Source organism: Pogona vitticeps, chromosome 12, assembly GCF_051106095.1.
Source record: "Pogona vitticeps strain Pit_001003342236 chromosome 12, PviZW2.1, whole genome shotgun sequence".
Lineage (NCBI taxonomy): Eukaryota > Metazoa > Chordata > Lepidosauria > Squamata > Agamidae > Pogona > Pogona vitticeps.
Window position 1 is genome coordinate 12569668 of NC_135794.1, and position 23785 is coordinate 12593452.

At 43.6% G+C, this 23785-nt stretch overlaps 1 protein-coding gene across 8 annotated transcripts in view; it reads left to right on the plus strand.

Annotated features, from left to right (window-relative positions):
• MORF4L1 (mortality factor 4 like 1) overlaps positions 1-23785 on the plus strand; it is a 57569-nt gene that overhangs the window by 10373 nt on the left and 23411 nt on the right. For all 8 annotated transcript variants that reach the window (XM_020813212.3, XM_020813211.3, XM_072981929.2 and 5 more), the window contains 3 exons: positions 14331-14411; positions 19599-19661; positions 20817-20842. In XM_020813212.3, the coding sequence (XP_020668871.1) occupies positions 14331-14411; positions 19599-19661; positions 20817-20842 (170 nt within the window). The remainder of the gene's footprint in view (positions 1-14330; positions 14412-19598; positions 19662-20816; positions 20843-23785) is intronic.

Below are 23785 nucleotides of genomic sequence, written 5' to 3' on the forward strand. Positions count from 1 at the left end.
TGACCCCCAGGGGGGAAGTGTGAATCTCTAAAGGGTCCTGGAACACACCCTAGGACCCTTTAGAGACTCACCCTGCTCCCCCGGGGGTCAGAGGGGGCGAAATCGCCACCTTCTGGGACTTTTGAGGCTTGGGAAGCTTCAGAAGAGTCCCAGAAGGTGCCGATTTCGCCCTCTGTGGCCTCTGGGGGGGGGGGCTGGGTGAGCTTCCAAAGGGTCCTAGGGTGTGTTCCATAAGACGGACCTCTCCATAAGGCTCACCAATTTTTAGGAGAAGAAAGCAGATTATTTTTTTCCTGTTTTCTTCTAAAAATTCAGTGCGCCTTATGGAGAGGTACGTCTTATGGAGCAAAAAATACGGTATACAGTGGTGCCTCACATAGCGACGATAATCGGTGCAGCAAAAATCGCTGCAAAGAGATTTCGTCGCTATGCAATATTAAGCCCATAGGAATGCATTGAAAACCCTTCAGTTCGTTCCTATGGGCTTCAGACTCACCTTTAAGTGAAAATCCTCCATACGGTGGCCATTTTCGCTGCCCGGTAAGCGAAGAATCTGTCCCAGAAAACAGCGGGCGGTCATTTTTTAAAAATCCGGCAGCCATTTTGGAACCGCCGATCAGCTGTTAAGAAATCATCGCTTTGCGATGATCGGTAGGCAAAACAGGGTACCGATCATCGCAAAGCGATTTTTCCCCATAGGGAACATCGCAATGCGATCGCTTTCGCGATCAGAAAAAGTTAATCGCTGTGCGATTTCGTCGTTAAATGGGGTGCCCGTTAAGCGAGGCACCACTGTATTTATCTGACATTGGCTACTTAATCATATTATAATTCATATGAGCTTAATATCTCTATGCGTGTTATAATTGAATAATCTCCAGTAGTATGTTAACTCTAGTATACATCTATACATACATGTATTTCATATCAGTATTTCACATGCCGCCAGTATTTCAGAAAATGGGGATATTAAATATATCTCACTGTATATATTTAATCATGTTACAATTCATATATATTTTGTTTCTCTGAATATGTGCCTTAGAATCAGCAGTTTCTAATGCTATATTCATCATAAACATTTCAGATCGCATAGTTGGAAATTCTTAATTGCCATTCGGCTCCAAACATAGTCAAAATTACTTGCAGTATATAAATCACATTAATTTTATGTATACATGTGTGCCCCTCAGTCTATAATTTTTGTTGTTATATTCATCAAATAACATTCCCCCTTTTATATTTTATAAATCTTAACTCCATTGCACGGGCCAGGAATTCCAAATCACTCATAACATTATAAACCTAAAGTTACATTCTTATAATTCATATTATGTTTCTCTAAGTAAAAGCTTTACAGTCAACAACTTCCAATGTTGTATTCATCATAGACATTTCAGATTATATAGTTAAAAATTCTCAATTCCATATTTTCTATTGTTATATTCATCAAGTAACATTCCCCCTTTTTTAGTTTATATATCTTAACTCTATACACAGGCCAGGGATTCCAGATCTCTTATAGCATTATTAACAAAAGTTAAATTTCATCTTTTTACTAGTTTGAAAATGCCATCTGTAGAACTCTTTTAGACTATTTTCTCTCTGATTTGGTAGATTTTTTCCATCAGTCATGTTCTGCCTTTGAAGCTGATCTGGTCTGTAATCCGTATTTTGTTTCCCTTTCAGCCTCGCCTTTCCACTTCCCTTTTTAAGATATTCACCCATCACATTAGAACATGTCTCTTTTTCATCCACCTGCTCCTCTCTCTCACAATACAAATTAATTTTTCTAACCCCCTTTTTGGGGGTTTCCCCCTGCTTTCTAGAAACGAATAAAGTCTCTCTCTCTCGTGCTGGTTCCGTTTCGATGCGCTGGTCTGGCGTCTACCGTTCCCTCCATGTCTGAAATCAATGTCTGAAGTTCAGAGAACTGGATTGTAAGATGGTTCAAAATATTAATTTGCATATTTTGTAAAGCGTCTATCAAGTCCTCTGTTAAATCCATCTTCGTTGAGAAGTTGATGGGCAAAAGATGCTTTCTGGTTTCAAAATATACTTCTCACATGCAGAAACATTCCCTATCGTGAAGAAAATAGCCACCAAAACAGCTTGTTTACTTCTTCCAGCCGGGAGCCATAAAGTACTTAAGTAATAAAAGTCAGATCCTCAGTAGAGCTGATGGTTTATTATGCTAGCCCAGACTTTAACTTTCACCAGATAGCTTCAATTGTAGATTCAGTCATAATAAAACTTCCATTACGTTAAAATCCACCTCTCGCAGCATCTCACCTCCTTAAACATCTTATTTTCTATAATAAAAGTTATTCCATTCATCCGAGGACAGGGGATAAGAGGAAAAAGTCTCTGTCTGTGTCTGTGTCTGTGTCTTTATCTGTTTCTAGTTTCTGTTTCAGGCGTGACGTAGTAATAAATTACCGATATGTCTGGGTTTAAAGCTTGTTTGCCGCTTCCAAGATTACACTATCTTCTTTAAAAATCAGCCACTTAAGTTTATTTTGTACTTACTGAAGCCATGTTGACATCAATTAGTCCCTGTTCATGCAGTCATTCATAAATCTTCATGCTTCTCTCCTTCCCGCGGAGCTTCACAGCTAAGACATTAGAAAATGGTGTCGGAGGAATCTTGTCTGGAGAAAGGATGACCTGAGGAGTGGTTGCCTTCCACCCCTCCGGGAAATCTTGGCTCTCCTACGACTCAGGGTGGCCCCTCCCTGCCCCCCAGTTTCTTGGGGGGAGCCTGGATTCACAGCATGCAGCAGAATTCTGGAGAGCCCAGATTTCTTGCTGCCTTGTTGTTTCTAGCTCCGCCCCTCCTCTCTCCAACAGTCTACTTCTTTAACTATCTGCTGAAAGAAATCATAATTTGTGGAATAAAGCATAGCCACATCCAACCAAGTTCCCCTACATATCAAAACAGGTTGGGGAGGAAGAGCCATAGCAGCAATTTCTTGAACTTTTGTACTCAGAGTGGAGCTTTAACAAACATTTTTTTCCCATTTGAAATTATCTTCATCGGGATAGTAGTTTCAAATCTCTTTGGTCACTCTGTTTAAACCGTATGATCATTTTTGGATAAATAAGTTTTTAAAGTCCCTTGGCTGCCTGAGTCATGTATGGAGCAGCATCTGTTACAAAGAGGAGGATGTTTTCCCCTTTTATACCATCCTGCCAGAGTAGTTTCTTGGAGTCATTGAAGAGCATAGCAATAGTAAATGTGTTTACTTTTTATAAAGTTTCACATTTTGGAAGAAATACTTCACCAGGTTTATCACACTTCGGAGTGCCAATAATAACATCAGCTACATATCTTCTGTTTACATCACTTGTTTCATCTATTGAAACTGCACCTTTCCCTCTGCCACTGTAGCCAATTAGGTGAGTCAGGCTGCCTCATGACTATCCATCTTCCTCACATTGTTTGCTGGCTCATCAGGAGAGTATCCAACGACCAAAATACAATGTTTATTACAAAATTAAGGAGAAATATGACATAACATTTTAGGTCAAAATATGACTTTATAAGTAAAGTAAAAACAATGTAATCCTCACCAAATTACTCATAAACAAGTTTAAACTTATAAATTCAAATATGGGTTTCAGAAAAAAAATACGTCATGGAAATCCTCACTCTACTTATCACTTAGCCATGATCTGCAATCCCCAGATCCAGGTGTCCTTGGATAAGAATGTGGGAGGTTTGGAGTGATGCTCTACGCATCATGAGATGATCATGAACAGAGGTTCTTCTTTGTGGTCTCTGTGAATGAACATGAATGGGTTAAATTGCACCTGTGCAGGGCTCTTCGGAATATTCTAGAGCTAAAAATGACAAGTGTAACGTTTCCCTGTATCGCACATGCTCCACCTGTTGGTACCTCAGTTTCTTTTTGCCGACGTTGCAATAGCACTTCTTCGAATGCTTAGAGCTACTTCCGTTTAAAAATTTCTGATTTGATTCAGATCGTTTTTCCTTAATAACAAATATTATCTGGCTTATCGATAAATACTGTCCTGATTTTGATCTTTTGCTAATCCCTACTTTATGTTGCGATTATTCGGATTTGACCTCGGGCTGTTTATCTTTGGTTTCTTAACCTGGTTTCCATTTATATTTCATTACTTGGCTTGACCCTTGGACTGCTTATCATTCCATCTTTGTCTCTGATTCAATTTATACTTGATCACTTGGCTTGACCTTCGGACTGTTTATCATTATATCTTTATTCAACTTAATTGCATTTGATTATTATCAGACTAGTATTTCAGCTTGATCTTGGACTTCATGTTTTTACTTACTGTTGTTGTTGTAAAGGTAAAGGTTCCCCTTGACATTTAGTCCAGTTGTGCCCAACTCTAGAGGGTGGTGCTCATCCCCGTTTCCAAGCCATAGAGCCAGCATTTGTCCGAAGACAATCTTCCGTGGTCATGTGGCCAGTGCGACTAGACACGGAATGCCGTTACCTTCCCACCGTGGTGGTACTTATTTACCTACTTGCATTTTTACATGCTTTCGAATGACTAGGTTGGCAGGAGCTGAGAACAAGTGACGGGAGGTCACTCTGTTGTGTGGATTCGATCTTACGATGACTGGTTTTCTGACCTTGCAGCACAGAGGCTTCTGTGCTTTAACCTGCAGCGCCACCATGTCCCTTATTGTTCTATAGTTCCCGCCAAATTTTATAGCCAAGTTTAAAAACTGTGTGTTGTGTGCAAATGAAATCCCCTTCACGGACGGCCACGACTGTTGCATATTTTGTTTAGGAGAGACACACCAACCTAATTCTTGCAAGGAGTGTAAAAAGCTGACAAAACCAGCCCTAAAGCTTCAGCTGCAGAGACTCCAATCTTTTCTGTATCAAAAGTCCTTAACACCTTCGGGTTCGACAGAAATGGAACCAGCTGTATCGACTGCTACCCCAACACCTATTATTGAGATGGTCGCTTCACCGGCACCAGCTCCTCCTTCTTCCAAGGCTTCGTCTAAGGTGACAGGCAAAGAAGTCTTTGACGTCTGGATCAACACCGAAGACATTGATATTGTTACCTAAGGTACTGTCTAAAGGGGACCCAAAGAAGGAGGTGCCAAAACAAAAGAAATCTAAACCAAAATCGATTCAGCTGAGGGAACCTTCACCTGTAAGGATAATGTTGCCTTCTCCTGTTCTGGAAAAGTCATCTAGGGAGCTCCAAGACCCCGAGTCGCTGTCTGACGGGGATGATGTCCTAGCCTGGTATCAACAACAGGCTTCGAGGTCGATTCCAAGCCTGTCTCCCAGCCACGGCCAGTCAGAGGCTGAGATCATTTCCAGCCAGGCCTCAGCCCATTTTAGCCCCAGATCGATTGGGTGGGCAACGGTGGCTCAAGTGTCAGAATCAGAGAGGTCTGCGATACTCTTCTCCTCGGAAACACTTTGCTAAGCATTGGCATGTTTCCCTGGACCAATGTCAAGCTCAACATCGGGAGGTCATAGTACTTGGTCGTCACCTGTATTCACTTGTGTCTTTCATAATGAGGGTTTCCAATTACCAAGCTGCCATGGGTGCTTACAAAGGCAACTTTGGAATAAAATCTTGCCTATTCTTCAATCAGCTCCTGAAGAAACCAGAGCCGCAGCCCTCAACACAGATCTCAAGGCAACAACACTCACCAAGCAGCAACGCCTGGCATCCAGACATACTGCAGACGCAGCATTGAAGGCGATGACATCATCCATTGCCCTCCGCAGACATGCCTGGCTGCGTTCAGCTGGCATCAACAATGACGCCAGAGCATGGATCAAAGAGGTGCCTTTTAATGGTGCTGGCCTGTTCAGTGAGAAGACTGACAAGGTGCTGCAAAACCTGCACAGAATTAGAAAAACCGTGTGGTCTTACTCTGTCCAGCAGCTTAAGTACCAGCGACAGCAATGGTATAAACCATACACATAGCAATCATTTCACCAATCATACTAACCCTATCAACAACTTAGATCTCCCTCCTCTCAGTCATCTCAGGACCACTTCTTACTCACCTGCTCTAGAGGAAGAAGTCTCTGTTCTTCAGAAGCATGCCATGCAACCTGTTACTTCTCAGGATTCACTGGACGGCTTCTGCTCCCAATATTTCACTGTTTCCAGAAGAATGGAGGTCTACGACCTATCTTGGTTCTCAGGTGTCTCAACACTTACTTACATCACCGAAGGTCCCATATGGTCACCCTAGAGTCCATCATGCCTCTTCTTGTTCCAGGTGATTGGTTCGTTGTGATAGACTTGCAGGACACTTACTTTCACATCACCATCCACGAGCATCACCACAAGTATCTCAGATTTATGTTCAAGGAATCAGTGTACCAGTTTGGTGCCCTCCCATTCAGCCTTGCTGCCGCCCCAAAGACTTTCACAAATTACCTAGCTCCAGTAGCAACCTACCTTCATATCAACAACATCATGGTCTTCTCATACAGTGGTGCCTTGACTTACAAACTTAATCTGTTCTGGAATGGTGTTCGTAAGTCAAAAGGTACGTAAGTCAAATAATTTCCCATAGGAATGCATTGAAACTCAATTCATTCCGGCTGTTTTTTGTTCTTTTATCAAGGCACAGTTTATAAGTCAAAGTATTAGTTCCTATAGGAACTAATGCAAAACTGGTTAATCCATCTTCTACCACTAGGGGGAGAATTTTTAAAATAACCTAAGATGACTTAGGTTTTAAAAAGGGCAGGAAAGGAGGTAGACAGAGAAAAGACAATGGGGGTGGGAGAGAGTTTCTAGTCTAAGACACATGCTAAACCTACACATTTTATACCAACATATTTTAAACCAAGCCAGCACAGACCCTTGCAAAAACTTTTCTGATTTGCAAGGGAAACATGCAGGAACCATTGCAAAAGCACAGAAAACAAATGGAGCAGCTCAGAAATGCAAAGAGAACAATGCAAGAAAGCAAGGGAAGCATGCAAGACACATTGAAAATGGGGAAAAACTCAAAAAAACAAAACAAAACCCAGACCCATCAGAAATGGGGAAAAACGCTCCAAAAAGCAACCAACCCCCCATCAGAAATGGGGAGGGGAAAAAAAACAACCCCCCCAAGACCCATAACAGCACAGAAACATAAACCCTCCTAGCCGAAAATCACACTGCATAAATTCCCAGAACAGTTTTTAAAGAGTAGAAAGCAGCACCTTACCTTAGTAGGCAGCCTCCTTGGATCGCACACTCTCTAACTGCTGGAGTGAAAGTGCTACAAAGAAGCAGCCTCGTCGCCACCTACAGTTAGCTATTTGAATTTCCCTCCCTTTCCCCTGCCTTTTTGTGTTCATAAGTCAAAGTTCCGTTCACAAGTCAAAGCAAAATTATGTGAATGGAGCTGTTCGTAACTCAAAATATTTCTAGGCCAAGGAATTCATAAGTCAAGGCACCACTGTACCGATGACTGGTTGATCGTCGCTGCCTCATTTGCCAAGGCACAAAAGGACACAGCTTTCACATTGCGAACACTGGCAGATCTAGGTCTTCAGGTGAATGTAACAAAATTCCATCTTACACCATCTCAGACCATGGACTATATTGGCACAGTCCTGGACTCCAACAGAGCCAGAATCTTTCTTCCAGTCGAAAGGCTCCACAAATTAAATTTTGCTATCTGTCCCTTTCGACCAGACGCCAGAGTGACAGCACATCACACCCAACATCTCCTGGGTCTGATGGCTTCCACCACATTTGCGCTTTCACACGCACGATTGAAAATGCGCTCATTGCAGATATGGTACCTCTCCCAGTTCAATCCATTACTGGACAACCCTGCCAAGCGTCTTTATGTCACCCCAGAGTTGGCATGTCAATTAACATGATGGACTTTTCCACCTCACCTGGTGGTTTGTTTGTTTGTTTGTTTGTTGATTGATTGATTGATTGATTGATTGGATTTTTACCCCACCCCTCTAGACCATGTCTACTCGGGCCGGCTTACAAAATAAAACGGATCAGTATAAAAATATATATAATCATAAAAATTACAATTGCAGTTTCAATTAGAACAATTAATTTAAGGAAGGATTACCAGGATGGAATAACATAAGAAAGGAAAAATAAGAGAGATTTAGTTGACTGGAGGGAAGGCCTGCTTGAATAACCAAGTTTTTAACTGGCTTTTAAAAACACCCAGCGAGGGTGCCAGCCGAATTTCTGTTGGAAGGGTGTTCCACAGCCGAGGGGCCACTGCTGAGAAGGCCCGGTTTCTTGTTTTTTTCCTTCTGGGCCTCTCTTGGTGTCAGACCCCTCAGCCGCCCCTGCTGGCTATGTCGGGTGATTCGAGTAGATCTGGGTGGGAGAAGACTATCTGCCAAATATTGAGGTCCCAAACCGTTTAGGGCTTTATAATTGATCATTGGTATTTTGAAGTCAATGTGGAAATGGATGGGCAACCAGTGCAAAGCAGCCAGAGTGGGGGAGATATGCTGGTGTTTTTTCACCCCACTAAGGAGCCTGGCTGCCGCATTGTGGACCCTCTGAAGTTTCCGCATCAGCCTCAAAGGCAGCCCCACGTAGAGTGCTTTATAATGGTCTAATCTTGAGATTACGAGCACATGGACTAGAGTAGTGAGGGCCCCCTGATCAAGATATGGTCGCAGCTGGGCAATCTGCCATAGATGAAAATAGCTGGAGCGGACCACGGACGGCACCTGGGTTTCCATGGTAAGCGCCGGGTCCAGATGTATCCCCAAGCTGCGGACCTCACTCTTTGCGGCAAGGGTTATCCCTCCAAAGGAGAGGGAGTCACCTATGCTGCTGACAGAAGGGCCACCCACCCTCAAGACCTCCGTCTTGTCCAGGTTCAGCCTCAATCCATTTGACTGCATCCATTCCAGTACAGTCTCCAGGCAGCGCTGGAGGGACTGGGCGCCATCCACTGAAGTTGGTGTAAAGGAGATGTAGAGCTGTGTGTCATCAGCGTACTGATGACACAATGCCCACACCCCCTGATGACCCCGCCCAGCGGCCTCATATAGATGTTAAACAGCATTGAGGAGATGATCGACCCCTGTGGAACCCCACAATTGAGATTCTACAGGGCCGAGACATTCTCCCCAAGCTGTACTCTCTGGGGGCGGTCCTCCAGGAAGGAGTGGAGCCAGGCAAGTGCCAGGCCACCGACTCCCAACTCGGAGAGCCCTCCCCAGGAGGATACCGTGGTCAACGGTATCAAAGGCGGCTGAGATGTCAAGGAGGACCAACAAGGACATATTGCCCACATTGGCCTCCCTCAACAGGTCATCCAACAGTGCGCCCAGTGCCGTCTCTGTACCATAGCACGGCCTGAAGCCTGACTGAAATGGGTCCAGAGCATTGGTTTCATGCAAGAGCACCTGAAGCTGATCTGTCACCACCCTCTCAACCACTTTGCTGAGGAAGGAAACATTGGCGATGGGCCTATAATTGCCAATTTCGTCCGCCGCCAAATTTGGTTTCTTCCTAATGGGCCTAATGAGTCTCTCCTTGAGGGCGAGGGGGACCTTGTCCTCCTGGAGAGACCCATTAATTTCAAGCCCCTCCAATGGACTGTGCAAGTCACAACAGATGCCAGTACGACAGGACACAGTCAGATCCTTAGGAGACACATTTATGGTGCAGTGGGACGTGGTGCTTCTCTACCTTTTCCCACCCATCCTACTCAGTGGACAATAATCAAAATTCAGCAGTTAAGAGCAGATGCCAGCCTCGGCTGTGATGAGATGGTATTTGTAGTTAAAATCTTGTAAGGAACATGGGTTTTGTAATTAAGAAATGTGCAAGAGAGGTTCCATCTTGTTTCTCTGTATAAAGGATCTATGCTATGCTGACAGGTTGTTTGCTAGTGAGAGCAGGGAGAATGCTATTCTGAGAGCATGAGAAAGGACTCTGTGTGATAAGATAGATGGGTATTGTTGTGACTCTTTGAAAACCACAGTAACCCAAATAACATCTGTTACCCATGGGAGAGAAAGTCATGTGGTACGACAGGACTGTCTGCCTAGCAACAGATTGTGATTGGATGACATCATGAGAAGGAGCGATAAGACCTTACCAGTTACTCTTGAAAAAGGAACTTTTTGCCTATGGACATTGTCATTCGTGACTCACCCTAATGTCTTTCGGGACCCACTCTTCAGTTTTTCGAGACTTACTCGTGACCTACACACATGGATTATACATGGACTATACTGGATTACCCTTTGGCCTATGGACTATTTCCTATGGAATACCCTTTACGGACTACTTCTTATGGAATACACCTTATGGACTATTATCTTGGATTTTTCACAGGACGATGGGACATATTCTTATACTGGATTTTTCTTTTTGTACAGTATTTTTCTTCTACAGGATTATTGAGGACTATGGACTTTTTCTGACATAATTGGACTATTTTGCTTTTCCTAATGGATTACCTTATTGGAACTGTTTTTATTGTTTTTATTAGCTTTTTTGATTTCTTGTAAGCTTTTTGGACATTTGCATAGTTTTCATGTTTTCTTTGCCTCACTACAGATTTGTAAATAACCAGCACAATGCTTATTTACTTGCTTTGGCCTAGATTGGTTTTGATACCTAGGAACATGCTTATTCTTTAATAAAATGATTATAAAAATCAATTGGTTTCCTGAACAGTACACTTGTCTTAGTGTCATCTGAGAGTGCTGCCTCAGCCTAGCATACTTAAGGAGTCCTGCCTGTGGTGCAAGATAAGTCTAAGGACTACAAAGCCCACATGTTTTTCTAACAGTAATATCTGAGAGTACAGGGGTGTTCTTATTAGGGCAGACTTGTAAGATGGGGAGTTGTTCACGGCTAGGTGAGTTCTAGGACTCACTCAGCACGTGTTAGTGTGTACAATCTCCAAATTACTCTCTGTCCGAGCATTCACGCGTGCTTTCGAGCGCCGTGTTTGTCACATCGGCAACCATGGTTCACCACTCTCAAGTCCATCACAACAGAGTACCTGATATTGCTTCCCCAACCAACTCTCCTGACTCAAGATGGAGGCAATGTCTGCCACCCTGATGTCAAGTCTCTACATATCACAGTGTGGAGGATTCTCCCATCATAAGAGAAGTACTCGACAAGGCCAGGAAACCATCAACAAAATTGTTATCTTTCCATCAATGGTCTGCCTTTACCAAATTTGCTAAACTCAGAGGCTTTGTTACAGTTCCTGTTTCTCTGAGGACTTCTTGCGCCACTTATTTGATTTGGGTTTGGCGCATTCCACACTCAAAATTTATATTTCAGCCATTGTATCATATCAATCGGTGGAACTGGCATATTCTCATTTGTTTTCTCACCCTACTGTTAAGAAGTTCCTTTGAGGTCTGCAGAATATTCGTCCTCCTGTTTGACTTCCAACTCCTCAATGGTCCCTTCAGATTGTCCTGGAGGTCCTCACACAGCTTATGGCTACATCTTCTTTGAAGTTATTGTCTTTAAAAAGTTTGTTCTTGGTGGCCATCACATCTGCACGAAGGGCAAGTGAATTAGCTGTACTACGGGCTGATGAGCCTTATATCCAGTTCTACCCAGAGAAAGTTGTTCTCTGTCCTGATATTTCATTCCTCCCTGAAGTGATTTCAGAATTTCATGTTAATCAGCCCTTGATTCTCTCAATGTTGTTTCCCAACCCTTCGTCAGATGTTCAGCGCATGCTCCACTCCCTTGATGTTCGTCGGTCTCTTGCCTTCTATATCTCAAGAACTATGGACTTCCATAAATAATCAATGAGACTACTGCTATGCTTTCATGGACCTCGGAAAGGTCATCCTGCTTCTTCCCAATCCATTCCCAGATGGTTGGTCTCTGCCATTGCTTTAGCCTATGACCTGGTGGGCAAAACTCCGCCAGAGGTGATTAAGGCGGGTTCCACCAGAGCCATGGCTACTTCCACTGCATGGCTGCGTGGCATTGAACTCTCTGATATCTGTAAATCAGCGACTTGGTCTACACCACTGACCTTTGCTATGCATTACAGACTGGATGTCAGATCAAAGAAAGAAGCAAGTTTCAGAAGGGCTGTGCTGACTTCGATTCTGCCGTGACAGCCCTCCTTCTGGTAAGTGAGCTTGCTAGTCACCCATTCATGTGTATTCACAGAGACCACGAAGTAGAGAGGTTACCTATCTGTAACCGTTGTTCTTCTAGTGGTACTCTGTGAATCCACACCTCCCGCCCTACCTCCCTGCTGTCCATCACAACATCTTTTGGCATTTAATTTTTCAGAGCCATTGCAATGGTGAATATTTGGAACTGACATACCAGTGGGCGGAGCATGCATGATACAAGGAGACGTTACACTTGTCATTTTTAGCTCTAGAATATTCCAAAGAGTCATGCGCATGTGCAGTTTAACCTATTCGTGTAGATTCACAGAGTACCGCTAGAAGAACAATGGTTACAGGTAAGTAACCTTTTTATTTGTGCAGCTAGGGCTATGATGAGAAAGAGGGAAGAAGGAAAAAGTCAGCGATGCCATATTCATCTATGGCACTCTCCACTGGAGCATCTTTCATGCTTGGAAAGAAGGAGGACATGTTGGGAATAATGACTAGTATTCTCCAGGGAAGCAGCAATAGGGTTTCTGTGCCTGATGGACAGGGAGGAGTGGGACTAATGGTGAGCCGCATCCATAATGGTGTATGCTGCCCTGAGCTCTATATCATAGATTTACAGTACAGTGGTGCCCCACTTGATGATTACCCCGTTAGACGTAGAAATCACTTGACGAGTTTTTTGCAATTGCTATAGCGATCGCAAAATAATGATTCCAATGGGTTTTTTTCGTTTTACGACAATCAGTTCCCTGCTTCGGGAACCGATTTTTTGCTTCACAACAATTAAAAACAGCTGATCGTCGGGTTTTCAAAATGGCTCCCCGCTGTTTTCCGAACCTATTTCCGGAAGACAGTGATGCAAAATGGCTTCCCCTGTGGAGGATCTTCGCTGGACGAGCAGGTATTTCTCCCATTGGAACGCATTGACCTGTTTTCAATGCATTTCAATGGGGTTTTTACTTTCACTTGACGACTGTTTAGCTTAACAGCGATTTTAACGGAATGCATTATCGTTTTCAAGCAGGGCACCACTGTATTAGGTTCAGAAGAGAAAAGTGTGGCCACCTCTGGGCAACACTGCCATCAAGCTGCTGCCCTCCCGCCTCCTAGTATGGAGAGCAATATGTCTTTTCTATTACAGGGATGTCTTGTGGCCACAGTGTTTCTGGCTCATTGCTGAAGAACTGATTTTCATGAAGCTTAACCTGTCTCTTCTGGCTACAGTTTCCCGCCTGTACAGCTGGAAAAGAAAGACAGGGAATGGCTATTAGTAGCACAAATATATGTTCATACTACAACTCCCAGTACAGTATTTACTGGCAGTATACTGCCTATGGTGTTGTAGTCCAAAAGTACAAACCTGCACACATCTAGTGGCAATCAGTGCCAACAGCCACAGACAAAGTAGGGAATAGAACGAAAACACTTCAGTGGCAAAGCTTTACTGCCCATGCCCGGAATCTTGGGAGGAGTAAAACAAAATTCTTCTAGGCTTGAAGAAAGTGAGAAGTTTTCTTTTCACTTGTAGATAGGAAAAAGTAAAGCTAAAAATCAAGAGATTTTCAAGAGATTAAATAGCCACCTAAAAAACTAAGGGAAAAAGATTCTGGAGCCTGAGCTAGGGCATAAGGAAGTAAAGTTTTCCAAAGAACAGTCTCTTCCTGGGGATAGGAAACAGAATAAGATATTACGTAGGTCTCCTTCAGTATGCATGTAGGGAAGAAATATAAAGTGGTAAGATCTGCCTAGCTGTGGAAGAGAAAAAGGTTACTAATTTGCTCCACCTGTACTGTGGCTACACAGAACAGAACCATTTAATGTTCACTGGTCTGTAGGAAGAAGTCAAGCTGGGGAAGAATAGACTCAAAATATAAGTCCCCAAAGCTTTCATTAGCTAGATCCCCCCCATCTCAGATAAACTATCCTTTGGAAAAAGTCCTGATTATTATGCTGAAACAGCTTGGGGTTTGGATATATTTTTAAGTAATTTATAAGCTGTGTCAGAAAGGTTTGTTTCCTGCAAGGTAGGATAGTCATAACAAAAAGTTTAGCTCTCATGTGTCTGCTTAAGAGGATGAATGGAAGCTGTAGTTCTAGCTGCATTACATTTCCTGTGTTAGAGACTTAATCCTTTCCTAGAGTTTCTGGGAATAGTGGTGAATACTATAGAACTGAGCTATAATTGTAAGTGTGTGGATCTAATTATTGTACTGTATGTGTGTGCATTTTCTTTTAAAGGGAACAGTATGCAGAGGGAAAGATGAGAGGTGCTGCTCCAGGCAAGAAAACATCAGGTCTCCAGCAGAAAAATGTCGATGTGTAAGAAACTATTTAAAAGGCTTTCATTCAAAATCTTTGCTCTTGAAAATCCTAACAAGTGTATTTCTTAAATTTAAAATGGCACTGTTTATGTCCACTAAATGGACACAGTCCCTTCATTTTCTCTGAAAGCTTTGCAGTTTCCAGAATTATAAACTGAATGTAAACTTTCAGATTCAGAATAGTGAACCTCTGTTTCACATTTATAATTACATAGAAAAAAATCTGATTATCTGGAATTAATGATAGAATTAACTAGAAGACACATTAAGTAGAAGGTTTGTATGTCAGTACTGTAAACCAGATTCATTTTGGCCAGAAGTTTAGGTTATTGTGTTGGAATGCAAACTGGAAGTTTACACTGTTTGTGTCCCATTATCTACTGAGGGATTTAAGTAATCTAGCTGTGTGCAGGACTGTTCTTACTGTGAGCTCTCCTTCAGATGCAGGCAGCTGTATAACTTCCGCTACACTCTCTGTTTTAACAGTGATGACCTAATCACAGATTCTGGGCTCTCTCAAATTAGTGTGTGAGATTTGATGGCACTTCTACTCCAGTGCAGCTTTTATTTATTTATTTATTTATTTATTTATTTATTTATTTATTTATTTATTTATTTATTTATTTATTTATTTATTTATTTATTTATTTATTTATTTATTTATTTATTTATTTATTTATTTATTTATTTAACTTATATGCCGCCCATACTACCCAAAGGTCTCTGGGTGGCTTACAACATTTAAAATGCAATAAAAAGACAAAACAATTAAAATGCAATTAAAATATATACTCTAAAAATTGCCATCAGGACCCACAGCTGATATTATTTCAATTAAAAGCCTTCTGGTTTTGACCTGGTGCCGAAATGTCATCAGCGTTGGCGCCAGACGAATCTCAGTCAGGAGGGCATTCCACGGTCTGGGGGCAGCTGCCGAAAAGGCCCTTTCTCTATAAGCCATCCCTCTTATCTCCTTGAGGGACGGCTCTTTCAAAAGGGCCCCCTGGCTAGATCTTAACTGCCAGGTAGGTTCATATGGAAGGAGGTGGTCCTTTAGGTATCCAGGGCCTAAGCTGTTTAGGGCTTTATATGTCAAAACAAGCACTTTGAATTGGGCCCGGGCAAGCAACTGGTAGTCAATGTAATTTAAACAGAATCGGCTTGATATGTTCCCTAGTGGCCCCACCACTCACCAACCACGCAGCTCGATTCTGGACCAGTTGCAGTCGCCGGACCGTCTTCAAAGGCTGCCCCACGTCTAGCGCATTGCAGTAATCTATGTGAGGCGTTACCAATGCATGTGTAACTTTCATGAGACTCCGCTCTTCCAGGCAGGGCCGTAGCTGGTATAATTTCCACAGCTGAAGGAAGGCGCCTCTGGCCACCGAGTCCACCTGGGCTTCCAGTGTTAGACTGGGGTCCAGGAGCACCCCCAAGCTGCGGACCCTGTCCCTTAGGGGGAGTGTAACCCCATTCAGGGCAGGAAAATGGCCCTCCAGCCTGTCTTGTGAAGCACCCACTAACAGCACTTCCGTCTTGTCTGGTTTGAGTTTCGATTTATTAACCCTCATCCAGTTCATTATCAGGTCCGGACATTAGTTCAGCACAGAAACTGCCTCACCTAGATTGGTGGAAAATGAGAGGTAGAGCTAAGTATCGTCAGCATATTGCTGACTCCTCAGCCCAAACCTCCTGATGACCTCTCCCAACGGTTTCATGTAGATGTTAAACAGCATGAGGGACAGTATCGAGCCCTGAAGAACCCCATGACATAAATGCCATGGGACAGAGCAACTGTCCCCCAACACCACCTCCTGGACGTGGTTAGCCAGGAAGGAGCGGAAACACCATAAAGCCGTGCTCCCAACCCAGCCAGCCTATCCAGAAGGACACCATGGTCGATTGTGTCGAAAGCCACTGAGAGGTCCAATAGTATCAACAGGGTCACACTCCCCCCTGTCTCTCTCCTGGCAAAGGTCAATGTACAGGGCGACCAAGGCAGTCTCCGTACCAAAACTCGGCCTGAAACCCGATTAAAATGGATCCAGAAAATCCATTTCATCCAGCAGCACCTGGAGTTGCCCAGCCACAACCCGCTCCAACACTTTGCCCAAATAAGGGAGGTTCACTACTGGTCGGTAGTTAACCACCAGCTTTGGGTCCAGGTTAGGCTTTTTAAGGAGTGGACTAATTACCCCCTTTTTCAAGGTGGTAGGGACCACTCCCTCTCTCAAAGCGGCGTTCACAGCCTCCTGGACCCAAGTGCGAACCCCCCTGGCAGATCTTCTAATTAGCCAAGATGGGCAAGGATTGAGCGGAGTGGTGGTAAAATGGACAGACCCAAGCACCCTGTCCACATCCTCCGGTCTCAAAAAATTGAAACTCATCCATTAATACTAACCTAAGCACGGCACACTGGACACATCCTCTGATTCTGCAGTAACGGTGGAGTCCAACCCACTGCGAGTCTGAGTGATTTCCCCCTCAAACTGAATGGCAAACTCATCACAGCGAGCTGATGAGCAGTCCCGGACCTCCACCGAATTTCCCGGTTGAAGAAGATCCCAGAGCACCCGAAACAACTCTGCTGGACGACATTCTGAGGAAGCAATACAGCTGGAGAAATATTGCCGTTTCGCCAGCCATATTGCCACGTAATAGGCCCGATAAAGTCGGTCGGACTCCCAGCAGGATTTCCTCCACCTGCATTCCAGCCGTCTCCCCTCACTTCATCGCCTGCAGTTCAGAAGCACAGTGGTGCCTCGCTTAACGAGCGCCCCATTTAACGACGAATCCGCATAGCAATGCGGATTTTGCGATCGCAAAAGCGATCGCATTGTGATGTTCCCATAGGCCCCATTTTCCCCCAGCTGACCAGCGGGAACTTCAGAAGGATCACGGGGGAGGGCTCCCCGGCGCTCCTTCCCAAGAGCCCGCCCGTCAGCTGGCTGAAAAAGCCGCGGGTGCTTCGGAAAGAGCGCGGGGGAGCCCTCCCCGGCGCTCCTTCCCATGAGCCCGCCAGTCAGCTGGCCGAAAAAGCCGCGGGCGCTTCGGAAGGAGTGCGGGGGAGCCCTCCCCTGCGTTCCTTCCCAAGAGCCCACCCGTCAGCTGGCCAAAAAAGCTGCGGCCGCTTCGGAAGGACCGCGGGGGAGCCCTCCCCTGCGCTCCTTCCCAAGAGCACGCCGGTCAGCTGGCCGAAAAAGCCGTGGGCGCTTTGGAAAGAGTGCGGGGGAACCCTCCCTGGCGCTCCTTCTGAAGAGCCCGCCCGTCAGCTGGCCGAAAAAGCCCCCGGCGCTTCGGAAGGAGCGTGGGGGAGCCCTCCCTGCTCCTTCCCAAAAGCCCGCCTGTCAGCTGATCGACGGTTCCAAAATAGCCGCTGGATCAAGAAAATGGCCCCCCGCAGCGTTTTTGCGCCCTGCCCTTGCTTACCGAGGCGGCGAAAATGGCGGCTGGATGGCTTACCGGTGAGTTTCCCCCCCATAGGAACGCATTAAACTCCGTTTAATGCGTTCCTATGGGGTTTTACTTTCCGGATAGCGATGTTTCCGGATAGCGACGATTTTCCTGGAACGGGTTAACGTCGCTATGCGGGGCACCACTGTATACCAAGGAGCTGTCTTGGCTCTGCTTGCAGGTAGAGTCCGCTTAGGCGCAATCGGGTCAACCGCCTGGGTCATCTCCCCATTCCATAGGGTGACCTGAGTTTCAACAGGAGTGCCAACCATATCAGATGGATAATCCCCCAGAGCATTCAGAAAACCATCTGGATCCATTAGTCTCCAAGGGCGGATTATCTTAGTAGATTCCCCCACCCTTGCAGAGGAGAGAAGAAGCTAATAGACTAAACTTGACCGGGAAGTGGTCTGACCATTACAATGGGGTCACAACCAGCCCCTCCACATCCAAACCACCATCTTCCAGTCCCGTTGAGAAAACCAGATCCAAGGTATGGCCCTTATCATGTGTCGGGCTGATAACACATTGAGATAGCCCCATGGTTGTCATGGCGGCCATGAAGTCCTGAGCCGCCCCAGTCAAGGCAGCCTCGGCATGAATGTTGAGGTCCCCCAGCACCAACAGCCTGGGAGTCCTCAACACCAGGTCCAAGACTACCTCTGTCAGCTCAGGGAGGGAGACTGTTGGTACAGAGCAGGGTGGGTGGTACACCAACAGAATCCCTAATCTGTCTCGCAAGCCCAACACACAATACAGGCTCTCAAGACCTCCTCTCAAAGAGATAGGAAGCCTGGTCAAGGAGATAGAACTCCTATAGACTATAGCAACTTCCCCTCCCCACCCTTGTAGCAACATTGCTGGACTGAGTACCCAGGTGGGAACACCACCCTCCTCTCCCACCCAGGTCTCAGTAATGCACGCCAGGTCAGTGCCCTCATCCAGAATTACATCATGGATGAGGGCAGTCTTATTTTGTACTGACCTGGAATTAATCAGCAGCACTGTGTGGCTCGAGGGTTTGCTGATATGATCACCTGACACCTTCTGGTTGGGGGTAGGACTAGAAGAGGGGATAGATGTAAGATACCTAACCTCTCTTCTCCTACATAGGCATGGTCTACCTCCACCGCCATTCCTTCCCTGACCCAGCACTACCTCAATGGCTGCCCCCTCCAACGCCATACCCTCACTGTGGGTCTCTCTTAATTGATGGCAATTAATAATCACAATTTAAAAATAAACAAAAAATAAAACCCTTCTAAAGCCCCTTCTCTTCCCCCATGTGGCTGATGTTGAGAGGGGGTGAGGCAGCCAGGAGCAGCGGGTCCCAGTCCTGCAAAAACAGAGGGAGACTGAGACAGCTCCCTTGGAAAGGAGTTGGCCGCCGGCAGGAGCCCAACCACAGTCCCAATGTCTCTCACACAATGAGCTGTGGCCGGGAGATAGTCAGTCTTTGGCTCCTGAGTGCAGGAACATTTTTAGAGTTAAGGAGGAAGATGTGCTTTACAAGAAGTAGAATGAGATTAGTCCAAATCCTTAATTTAGATGGTCACTTCTTCTACAGAGTTACAGTTCAGATAAGCTACATTTCTTCCAGGGATTTGTTGAATACTTCTGTCACTTCGTCTAACATTGTGTTGATTTTTTTTCCAAACTGAACTGTGTTGTCTTAAGGTTCCATGTGCTGGGTCTGACACTCTCTCCTTAACTGAACCCTCATTGTGCCTAGATTTTTCAGACGAGATGGAGCGCATACGGTTTGCAGTTTGGAGACCCCTGCAATATCAACGCGGTGAGTTAAGGATGGATTGTCACACCACGATCTTCATCCTGAAGTCCCCATTTCCTTACTTATATAGATTCTCCATAGACTGCTAACATTTTGGGATTTTTCCTGTGCAATGTAATATGAATAGTAGTAACATAATATTTATGGAAACGATGAGTAGGGAACACACTTTTCAATTCTTACTATATCAGGCTAGCTCTGAAGTGTTTGCATGGTAAGTTTATTTCTGGATAAAAAGTAACTTGCCCATCACTGTACTTCATTAGCCCAGGCTTGAAGTGTGGTTTTGAGGCTCATGATTGTGAGATTGTTCTGCAGATAGATGGGAAATGAATAAAATGTGAGCTGTCTGCTTCTTGTTAAAATCTTAGTTCTTGCAGCATGGGTGTAATATCTCAAAGACGGCTTCTGTTATGCAAGAAAATTTGGGTCCTTTATGAAAAAAAATAGATCAGTTCTTAATTAATGCCTGGAGTTATTTGACCAAAATATATCAAAGCTTCTGGCTGCTCTGGGGTGCCCAATGTTATAAAAAAAACTGCTACGTACCATTTTTTCCGTGTATAAGACTATACTTTTGTCTAAAATCTAGACTAAAAATTGAGGGTTGTCTTATACACAGAAGTAAGCTGAGGAGAGAACAAAAACAAGTGGAGGGGAAAGCAAGGATCAAAACGATCCTGCAGCGCTTTGATCCCTTTCTCCCTACATTTGCTAAGCTCCCTACATTTGCTAAGCCCCACTTAGATTTCTTAAGTTTGGATTAGAAAAGTGGGGTGTGTCTTATACATAAGGGTGTCTTACATATGGAAAAATACGGTATATTTTAGGTTGCTGATAAAATTCTTTCTCTGTCTGCAGATATCAAGGTAATATGAAATGTGTACTTTGCAAAGAATCAGAAACATGTAAGCTTTGCTTTCTTTAATCTAGGCAGTGCTGAGAGTTCAGCTTTGATACTGCATGCATAATAAGACTAGGTGTATGCAGTGAAATATAGGCGGCTTAGAGATGTTGCATCCTTTGGTTTTAGTTGGTTGGTCAAATGCTTATTGGTTTAGTATATGTGAGCGTAGAAAATATTAAGGAGTAAATTTGGAAGTGCTAGTACTGAAATTGCTTTCACATGCAATAACATGTCTTTTTTCATTTTGACAGGAAGACTAAAAAGAACAAACAGAAAAGTAAGAATTTCTCTTAAGTCATCACTCTAATGTGGTTTTCTAGAAAAAAGATTTTGTATGCGAGTGGTTTAGTAATTTACCTAGCATACTGGCTTCCAAATTAAAGATACTAGAATTTGCCTTGGAGAAGAGTGAATGTTTAGACACAGTCCATTGAAAATATCCTTAAATTTCATCAGCACTTGAGAAAAAGAAGAGTGAAATATTCTATTCTGATTTAGAATTTCCTGAAGTTCATGACTGGCGTCTTGTGGGATTTTAAACTTTAATCTGTAAACTGCCCAGAGTGGTGCTTGCATTAAAGGGGCAATGTATAAATCAAGGAAACAAACATACTGCTACAATTATTTGGACAATATAAAATGTCTTGTCAGTAAAACAGACATATTTTCAGCCAGTATATTTCCAGACCAGAATCTAGAGATTTCTATAACGATCAGTGGTTGAAAATGAAAGCATCTTCAGAACAATTAGTAATTATTTTTAGGTTGCTTTATTTATTGTTTGGTTCATAATAAATAGTTCATTTCATAATACTTGTTTTTCAAATAACACTGGTCTACAGTTTTTAGAAGTCATCGGCTGGAATTGTTTGTAGTTGTGCCTTTAAAATTTCTTTTTTTAGATGCTCCCACCCTTCTTGGACCTCTTTTCTTCTTAGCATCTTGTGCCATGGGACCTTCCTTATTCTTGTTCTGAGATAATTAAAATTGGCTTTTTAAAAATCCAGCAGACCTATCTGGCTACACTGTGCTTTAGTTCCTTTTAAATCAAGAATTCTAGAAGGATATAGTCACTCTCATCTAGAGTTTCCCTTACTACCACTTCACCCACCAAGCCATCTCTGTTGGTTAGAATCAAGTCAAGGATAGCAAATCCTTATTTTCTCCACTTTTTGTGGGGTACTGGGTGTATAGCTGATAGAATGTTTGGATAATGAACATTCTACTTTTCCTTCTTTGGCACAGCTTTCCCAACTAGTAGCGCCATGCAGAAGTAACAAATGCTGATACGATCTGTCAGCTCTCTCTGAGTCATTGATACTGCAAACGGCATAGATTTCCTTTTCCTGTTCAACCACTGGTGAAGATTTGTTGCAGAAGTGTTGCAGCATATATAAGGGGCCATCTCTTGTCCTGATCTCCAGTTTTGTAGCCAAAATAAAGGTGATAGGCTTTCTTAACCATAGTGGTTATCTGTGCTTTTGTGATGCAAAAATCACTTCACCACAGATATAACAGAAGTTATCTGCACTGTTCACACGAGTACAAGGCATCTGTGCTCACTTTGGCTAAACAGAAATTCGTTCCTTTGCAGAATCAAACACTGACAAATAAGAGAGCACAACACTCTGTGATTTATTGAGCAATTTGTTCAGCAGAGTGACATAAGCTTCATTATGATTGCATTATCCATGACTTCCAGGGATAGCATGATGTACTTTGTATCATCTGTGACGCAATACCAGCTTCAGATTGCATCATTCATTGTTTTGCCTGAAAAACAAATGCAGCTATATATTTATTTATAGATCCAGTCAAAGATGTATTTAGCCATTTATGAATTAAATTGAGAGCCCTTCCCTTAATAACTCACTCATCCTCTGTTATTCCCTCATCAAGGGTTGTATACACTGACCCAAGAAAACTAGAACCAATCTACAATTTTAAGCATCATTTTCATTCTCAGTGACCCTAAATTAGTAAAACCTGACTACATTTATTTAAGAAACATTTTGATTGTAGACAAGTGTAATCATTAATGCTTTGATCCATGTGTATTATGCATCTTGTGTATAATGCAAGAACATGCAATTTTCCCGCTACTCATATGTACTATGCTAGAGTTTGGAGAAACGCTGTAAAGGTATCTTTTACAGAGAGTAATTACTTGCCTTGTAACCATCCCAATGAGGTGGCAATTCTTGAAGTTCAGTTAAGTTAGAATGAGTTAACAAAGTAATTACTTGCAGGTAAGCAATTAAATGTCACCTGTCCTGGTTAAAATGACACCCCTTAATGAAAAATGCTTATTTGATTGTGTTAATATTATGGTGGTCACGAAGAGTTGGACACGACTTAACGATTAAACAACAAAATGGAGTCACGAAGAGTCGGACATGACTTAATGACTACCTTTACCTTTCTTAAAACCTTTATTGGCATTAAAAGGGGATAAAGCAGCAGTAACAATTTATGTCATAGTATTACAAACCAAAAAGGGCGATCGTGAGGGTAAGAGCTGGGAAGGTGATGCGGGGGGAGGTTGGGGGAGGGATTTTGGCTTGGAGACCGCTAATAAAAAATCCGCTACCACGCTAGTGATGGTCGCCGAGTAATCGCTTAAAAGGACGGGAAGGAGGTCAGCTAGGGAAACAAAAAGGGACGACAGGAGGGGTTCGAGAATGTTGTTTCGTAGATGTTGATGAGTCGGGCAGCGGAGTAGTATGTGGTCTAAGGTATCGGGCTCAGATGAGCAAGAGAGACAGAGTCTATTGTTATGTGGAATGTTTGCAAACCTGCCAAAATGAACAGCTGATGGGAAAATGTTTAGTCTTGCTAGCATAAAAGCCCTCCTTTTACTTGGATTAATTAGTTTACTGAAATAGTTGGAGGGTCTACCAAGAGAAGGGGAAAGACCGAAGAAGAGAGGGGAACAAATAGGATTTAAATTGGGGAGTAATAAATTAAGTTCCTGTTGCCAGAGTTTAGATTTGATGATGACTTAACGACTAAAAACAACAAAAGTATCATGGTTCCTAATTTTCTGTTCCCAGACATTGTTGGACTAGCTTTCTCAGATTCTCTGATCATGGGTCATGGTGGCTGGGGCTTCTCGGAAATACAAATCTGGCTATATTTGGGGACCAATGCCTTTTTGGCAGGCACATTGCCTTCTGCTACATAAAAGAAAGAGACAGAGGATCTTGCATTTCAAGAACTG